General features: G+C 45.5%; 1 protein-coding gene across 2 annotated transcripts in view; it reads right to left on the reverse strand.

The window, feature by feature from the left end:
• Positions 1 to 8,438, reverse strand: part of IQCK (IQ motif containing K) — a 77,121-nt gene that overhangs the window by 66,645 nt on the left and 2,038 nt on the right. For both annotated transcript variants that reach the window (XM_077317161.1, XM_077317162.1), the window contains exons 2-3: positions 2,676 to 2,746; positions 396 to 528 (exon numbers count right to left, since the gene is read on the reverse strand). In XM_077317161.1, coding sequence (XP_077173276.1) covers positions 396 to 528; positions 2,676 to 2,746 — 204 coding nt within the window. The remainder of the gene's footprint in view (positions 1 to 395; positions 529 to 2,675; positions 2,747 to 8,438) is intronic.

Raw genomic sequence — 8,438 nt, forward strand, 5'->3', positions numbered from 1 at the left:
AGCTCTGTGCAGTTTACACCCTGGTTACTCTTTGGAAACGAGTCCAGGGTCAGGAAATGGAAAACCACTCCTGCCTTGAAACCCTAACAAGCGCTGCCATAAATCATCTGCAACTTGACAGAATTTTCCCCATCCCTCTCTTGTTTCAAAAGGGCAGGGGAATATTAAATGTAGTATTAACAATGCAATATTTTAAAAAGAAAATAAAACAACCACCTGTACATTTAGACACTCCTGCTTATCCTACCCTGTGCAACACAGGCTACCTCACAGGGGACAGGGGATCCATCAAAGTGTGCCACTGCTGGTCTGAGGAAGGGGACTTGTGCCCTTGGGGTTGTGAAAGGAAGTGCAAACAGTGATGGTTCCTCAGTGACATATATAGCCTTACTTACATGTTTTCAGAAAGGGTAGCTTGGATGGTAGTGCAAGAGCAGAAGGGGGCTTCGAGGGAACCACTTCCTCAGTCACTGCCAATTGACCCTCATCCACACCAAAAGGAATCAGAATTCTATCCTCCAGAGGAGCCTGAGTGAAATCAAAGGAAGCAACATCAACACCTAGGCCAGACTTTTTGGGGTGGGTGGATGGAAGAAGCAGCAAGCCATGAATGAATGAATGAATGAATGAATGAATGAATGAATGAATGAATGAATGAATGAATGAATGAATGAATGAATGAATGAATGAATCTAAAGCCTCAATAGTTGCTTAACAGGTATTCTAAGGGTCACAAACATGTGGAAGACTACAGAAACCATTTCTTATTATTCCCATTCCCCAAAGCATCTCCATTGTTCTATAAAGCAAAGAACTGACTAACGGGGAAAAAAACCTGTCTTGCTTTTATAACCTTATTATTTCATTCAATGGATCCTTTGGGACTCAGGAAAGGCAGAACAATGACAGACAAATGATTGACCTCTCAGTGTACATAGCACAAGGGCCTGCTAGATTCTTCCAAGAGAGATTATCTATTAATGGAGGCCTTTTGTTTTCTTGTGATTGAAAACAATACTGCTGAGACATATTTATAAACTGGCTTGAAGACACAGGTGGCGGAATAGCAGAGGAGCCTTTGTGCGTGAGAGAAAAGTTTCGAGGCCATCACAGATCACTGAATGAGTGTGGAACTCACTGTTTTTGTTCCACGATGCTTTCACGGGCAACAGATACTTGAACTGGCCTGAGAGGCTTCTGAATCATCGAATCATCGAATCACTGAATCATCGAATCATCGAATCATAGAATCATCGAATCATAGAATAATAGAGTAGGAAGGGCCACACAGGCCATCTGGTCCAACCCCCTGCTCAACACAGGTTCATAGAATCATAGAATCATAGAGTAGGAAGGGCCACACAGGCCATCTAGTCCAACCCCCTGCTCAACACAGGTTCATAGAATCATAGAATCATAGACTTGGAAGGGGCCATACAGGCCATCTAGTCCAACCCCCTGCTCAACGCAGGATCAGCCCTAAGCATCCTAAAGCATCCAAGAAAAGTGTGCATCCAACCGTTGCTTGAAGACTGCCAGTGAGGGGGAGCTCACCACCTCCTTAGGCAGCCTATTCCACGGCTGAACGTTCCGGATATGTGATTCCACTGTACAAGAATATATGAGCTCCTCTTGCATTTGTGACGACAGGCAAAAGAAAACATGTCCACCCCCACCCCCCAACAGCAACTAGGTCTCCTTCTCCCCCTTCTCTGCCTTGTCTGTATTCATCCTTTTGATCAAGCAGGGGTGCTGAAATATGCATGCTTATACAACAGATAAGAGCTGTGTATTTCAGTAACGTGCCCATTCACGCAAAGTGGAGTTGACAGGCTGAAGAGGGACAGAACAAAAACACAGTATACATTTTAATATTAGGAAGGAAGAGAATTCCACAGAGGTGGTTTGGCACGGGGACGCAGCTGCAGGGAGCCCCGTCTAGATCGGATGTGCAGCACTGAGAAAGAGGAGGCCTGCCCACTTCGTGCCATCTCAGTAATGAAGAATGGTCTTTGCAGGTGCTCTGTATCTCAGCAGGAAATCCAGACTGGCATGATTGTCTAATGGGGCTTAAAACAGCTGATGTGGGTATGTGTAAAGCTGCGGAGATTTAACTCCCCTCTCCGCCAACACCGTAGTACCAATCAAGAATGTAAAGGTAAAGGTATCCTCTGTGAAAGCACCGGGTCATGTCTGACCCTTGGGGTGACGCCCTCTAGCGTTTTCATGGCAGACTCAGTACGGGGTGGTTTGCCAGTGCCTTCCCCAGTCACTACCATTTTACCTTCCAGCAAGCTGGGTACTCATTTGACCGACCTCGGAAGGATGGAAGGCTGAGTCAACCTTGAGCCGGCTGCTGGGATCAAACTCCCAGCCTCATGGGCAGAGCTTTCAGACTGCATGTCTGCTGCCTTACCACTCTGCGCCACAAGAGGCTCATAATCAAGAATGTACATGCAACCATGCAAGAATGTACATGCAAATCAAGAATGTACATGCAAACATCTATAAAAGCAAACACAAACACAAACCAGGGTTGCTTTTAGGTCCAAACTGGAGTCCTAATCACTGGACTCCTTTACCACATTCAGTTGTAGTCCTCAGACTACAATATTTGACAATACATGATAGAAATCTTACGCTACCACTCTAACAAAATGAGTCAGAGTTGTTACCTGAACGACAAGCAGGGGCTCCTCTTTTTGTTTGACACTGTCAGGATGCTGAGGTTGCTCGGCTTCATAGTCTTTAAAAAAAAGAGAGAGGAGGAGAACCATCAGGCATTTACTGATAACGTTGGCAGTCTGAACACCTGTCTGTGAAAACATATGGAGATGCTGCTTGGGGGTGCAGAATGGGTAAGCTCATGGATACTAAGAACCTATTTAACTAAGTCAAATTTAGCATTTCAGAGTCTCCCTTTCTTCGATAACAGGGTCATGCTTCCCTTCCCATTCAAAAATTGGAACCAGAAAGAAGTTAAGCAAATTTGACCTGATTGTTCAGTTGACCGGAAAGTCTCCAAGAGGAGAGCTGTACGTTAAAGCAGGACTCCCAAACACAATAGTTGGTTGTGGAGGTTTCAGGGTTGGTCTAGGCTGGGGAAGACCTGCATTCATATTCCTACGTGCCACTAAAATCTCACCAGCTTCAACTATATAAAGGAATCTCTTGACAGAGTATAAGGTCATACTAACAATAGCTAAACGTAGCGTGTGAGGCTACAAGTTGGTCTTTAAATATAGAAACCATTGTCCCTTGAAAAAGCTATATGGCAAAACGCGTCGGGACTTGTGTGAAATTATAAAGAATAAAGAATTACAGAAGAGAGAAGACTCGACATAAGTCCATTTTGGATATTTTTATGGCCATATTAGTTCCCCAGTGCATCTATATTTCTCTGTATTTGATTCTTCACTGGGACCCACCCCTCCCAGTTCATTATTTTTGCTTCAACAGGGACTCACGGGCATTGTAGTTCATGAGCATCTGAAGCGCCAGTCTGGCCACCCCTGTGCTATATATGAGATTAGTTAACTGGAATCAGACAGCTCAGGTCATTGGGCATATAGGAAAGATTTCATTCTACTTCTGCTCTACGTTTGGAACATATCTGTCATAATTGCACCCTCCATTCCAGTGCCAGGGGGTGCTTCAGAGGCAGAAGATCTTCTGGAGACGCCAGGAGACCCGGTTGCCACAGACCAGGAGCTGCCTGCTCTCCCAGAAGATGAGGAGTCTGGGACCAGCCAGGCTGAGACCCAACCCTACTATGGGACAAGATGCCCACCAGCCCTGAGGAGCTGCCAGAGGAGCAGCACCAAGACCCTGGCAAGCCCTGAATAGCAGCGTCAACAAAGGAGATCTACCTGTCAGAAGATCAACATGTCTGTCAGTTTGCTGTCAAGACAGATGGGGCCCAGCTGCACCCCCTTCCTCTGACGGGGGGCTAGATCCAGCTGCAAGGCTGAGGGCTGCTCCACTCTTATCTGTGTATTTCAGGAGGACCTTGTTTCGTGGGTGCAACATCTGCGTTCCCTGCCTGTCTTCCCGATCAGCTCCTTGTTCCGGCTTGCCATGGCAAAAGTCTGCCAGCCTGACTCCTGGTTCCTGACTTCGGCCTGACTCAACTACGCACCTGGCTCCAAACCTACGGCTTGGCTTCTGAGTCCCTGGCTTCTGACCATGGTTTGGCTTTGACTCTTGACCCGGGCTTGCTGTGTGAACTGTCTCTCTGGCTTTTGACCTCTCGGATTCGGCTCTGGTCTCTGGCTCTCGCCCTCCTGCCTCAGCACAATAACCTGGCCAAGTAGGTGCGGCCAGGCAGGGCAGCACAATATCTGACTTTGGGACAGGTTATTTTTGTGTGGGTCTCACACTTCAGACTTTTTGGTTTTGTCTTGTTTATCCTGCGAATGCTGGCAGGGGCTCCTGGGAATTGTAGTCCATGGACATCTGGAGGGCCGCAGTTTGACTACCCCTGCTCTAGACAACTGCAGCCAAGGCATTGCTTATCTTACAGATCTTTCTTCGCTCAAAACAGGAAGCCAAAGGATAGCCTAATTTGAAAAATGTAACTGGATTAGTGCCTCATAAAATACGGAGGCAACGATATTATCGCTTAATTTGGCATGTAACAAATCGGAGGCTCTCTTTCTAGCTGCTTTGGTCTGGAATGCCCCTGGGGACAACTGAAACAAAAAGGAAATATACAATTTCATAGAGATGGAACTGGGCATTCTGACTTTTAGTCCTCTGGGCCATTAGCTGGTTTAAATTTCCAGCTGAGAAGCTGGCACTGCCACTGCCAAGTGGTAACCACAACGGGAGATGGAAAGAGCAGGCATGCAGAGGGGCAGTATGCTAACAAAGGGATTGGACCAGCAGGGGAGAGACAAAGAGAATGGCCAGAATGTGAACTGGGAGGCAACTGGGCTGTCCTATGCATGTCATGACCTCCTTTCTCCTGCCCCCACCCCACTCTCAGGCCATGAGGGAAAAGGGATTGTGGAAGGACAAAAAGCACCACTTGGAGCAACCTCTCCTTAAGGCCTTCCCCTCGTTCTGTACGAAATGCGGGAGGGATTAGAACTGGGCATAGGAGGACCTGGGAAAGCCAGGTTCAGATTCCCCCCTCTCCGTGAGTCAGGACCCTGTCTAGTCACCTGGAGCCAGTCCCTCAGCCTGGACCACCTCACAGCATTGGCAGTGGTGGTAGGGATGGGACAGTGGAAGGGGAATTCTGGTGTGCCTCCTCAAGATCCTCTGAGGAAAACGAGGAAACAAAGTGAGAGACAGATCATAGCTGGCTTGTCAAGGCTGGGGACATGGGTATATGTCTGAAAAACTGCTGAGCTTGTGTCTTTATATTTATATATACCGCCATCCCCTGTGGCTCAGGGCGGTTTACATGGAACATGGGGGGGGGGGCATGGAACAATACAGTATAACTCGATAACCACATCAAATGAATAACAAAGTTTAACAACATCAACATAACAGTTTCATGGTTGGTCAATTCAAGATGTTTGCTTCATGGGGCCCCAGTAGATTTTGATGGTTCGGTTGACCTCAATCAAATGCCTGGCAGAAGAGCTCCTTGTTGCAGGCCATGCGGAATTGATCTAGCTCCAGCAGGGCCCTGATCTCCTCTGGGAGCTCATTCCACCAGGTGGGGGCCAGGACAGAGAAAGCTCTGGCCCTGGTTGAGATCAGACAAGATTTCTTGGGGCCAGGGATCACCAGCCAGTTGGAGGTGGCAGAGCATAAAGCTCTTTGAGGGGTGTAGTCAGAGAGGCAGTCCCACTGGGCCCAGACCACATATGGACTTAAAATTACCAAAACCTTAAATCTGATCTGGAATAGTGAATCCAGTGAAATTGTTGGCGAATGGGCTGATGTGGGACCTCCGAATGTTGTTGTGAGGACTCTAGCCATTGCATTTTGGAGCATTCTGGACCAGGTGTAGTTTCTGGGTCAAGGTTAAGGGTAGGACTGCGTAGAGCAAGTTGCAGAAGTCTAGTCTAGAGGTGACCGTCACATGGATCACTATGGCTAGATATTCCGGGGCCAAGTAGGGTGCTATTAGTTTAGCCTGGCGTAGGCGGTAGAATGTCAGCCGCGTTACTCTCGTGATCTGTGCCTCCATAGAGAGGATCAAGGATCATGCCCAGGTTCTTGGAGGAGTGAGCCACTGGTAGCTGTACACCGTCCAGTTGGGCAAGCGTGCTCCCTTGGTTGGACCCTTCCTGCCCAGCCTTAGGACCTCAGTAGAGTTATGCCATTGAAATCTGTAGGTTTAAACTGCACTAACTGCATAAGCTTGCACTGTTAGCATGTAAAACTGGCCAATTGATAAAATCAGAGTCCAGTAGCATTTTTAAGACCAACAAAGATGTATTCAAGGCATTAGAGAGGTCTCTAATAGCAGCATTTTGGTTTCTCTTTGTAAAGTACACTGAATTCTAGGGGATTGATTGGCTGTTTTGACAAAGGATTATCACTGGCTGTATTTGGTTGTGACACAGATGTTACAGAATTGATTTTTGCTATATATTCCCTGTCATGTAAGAGGATCATAGTCTGATGAAGGGTGCTTGTGCTTGAAAGCTCATGCCTTGATTAAATCTTTGTTGGTCTTAAAGGTGCGACTGGACTCTGATTTTATTGTGCTACTTCAGACCCACATGGCTATTCATTTGAATCTGGCCTATTGATGACATTTAAAATGTAAATGGCTGAGTTTTCAAGAAGCAAAACTGCAAATAAACCTAGTATAGAGAAGACAGCTTGAAAATCCCGAAAGAACTACTGTCTGAGCATATGTAAGTGTCGGACCAGGATCTGCAAGACCCAGGTTTGAGTCCATAGTTTGCCATGGAAACTTGCTGGGCATCCATGGGCCAGTCACACACTCTCAACTGAACATACTAGCAGCATCTCTGGATGCTGATGTAAACATCATAACACTGAAAACATTGAACTTGTTAATAGCTTATTATCAAACACAATATAAGCCTATTAACTATAGATTAAATTGGTCTCCTTTATACAGTATTTCCAAGGACATATATTTTTGCTAGTACTGGTTATGGTTCAGCTTAACAACTATACAGAACTGTAACAACTAGTATTCTTACTATCTATGGATCTAAACCTAGCCATGCACACCTGAGCATGCTGGTTCCAAGCCCAGGTATATGGGGAGGGTTAAAGAATGACCTGGCAACCTACCTTGGAAAAAGGGAAATGGTCAGGTTGAATATTGAACTCCTGGGCATTAGTGAATTACATTGGACAGACGATGGCTTCTTTTATTTGGAGGATTTCACCATCTACTATTCAGGACACATAAGAAGGAATGGCAAGGCATTCATTGGAAGCAACACATTTTCTCAAGAAGTGGAAAGCTTTTTGACGATCAATGATCAAATCATGACAATCCAAATTTGTGCCAAGCCAATGAATATCACAGCTGTCCAAGTACATGCTCCAACAACTGATGCAACAGAGGTGGAAACTGAAGACTTCTACACCACCATTCAAGATACTTTAAAACAAGTACCCAAGAAGGATGTCGTTTACATAATGTTAATAGTGATGGGTGACTTTAATGCAAAAGTTGGCATGCAAGCAGAGAGAGAGACATTACTGGCAACTTCAGACTTGGATAAAGGAATGATGCAGGCACAATTCTGTCATGAAAATCGGTTTCGCATCATGAACGCTTTGTTCAAACAGTATAAACGTTGCCTATACGCTTCGACATCATCAAATGGTTTACACCAGAACCAAATCCGACTATATGCAGTCAAAGATGGCCCAGTCCAATCCTTGCTGCCAAAGCATATCCAGGTGCCGATTGTGGTTCAGATTATGAACTGTTATTGGCTAAAATCAAAACAAAAATCCACAACATCAAGAAGACATCAAGGTTAAGGAAGATCAATGTAAATAAGATTCCACTCACGTACGCAGTGGAGGTGAAAAATAGATCTCAACTGTCGGATGCAACAGAGAAGATGCCTGATGAACTAATGGCAGGAAATTCAATCAACTGTTGTTGAAACAGCAGTTAAATACATATCGCACAAGAAGCCAGAAAAGAAATGGCTCTCAGATGAAACTATAAGAATAGCTGAATGTAGGAAAGCAGCAAAAGCTGTACGCAAAAGGGAGGAAGCAAGAAAATTAAATGAAGATTTTCAAAGGGCAGCAAGAATAGACAGCAAAACTTGCTGGAATCAGAAATGCAAGCAGGTGATTACAAAAAGGGATACGCTAGAAATGATTTCACACAAGCAAAGAGGTTCCAAAAGCCATTTGCTGCTCGCAAAAGCATCATCAACAAGGGAAGGAATTGACTGACCAACAGAGCATCAAGAACAGGTGGCAAAAAAAACAGGATATTACATATTCTTCAACAACTGCACTGGCTT

This window comes from Paroedura picta, chromosome 17 (genome assembly GCF_049243985.1).
Source record: "Paroedura picta isolate Pp20150507F chromosome 17, Ppicta_v3.0, whole genome shotgun sequence".
NCBI classification, from domain to species: domain Eukaryota; kingdom Metazoa; phylum Chordata; class Lepidosauria; order Squamata; family Gekkonidae; genus Paroedura; species Paroedura picta.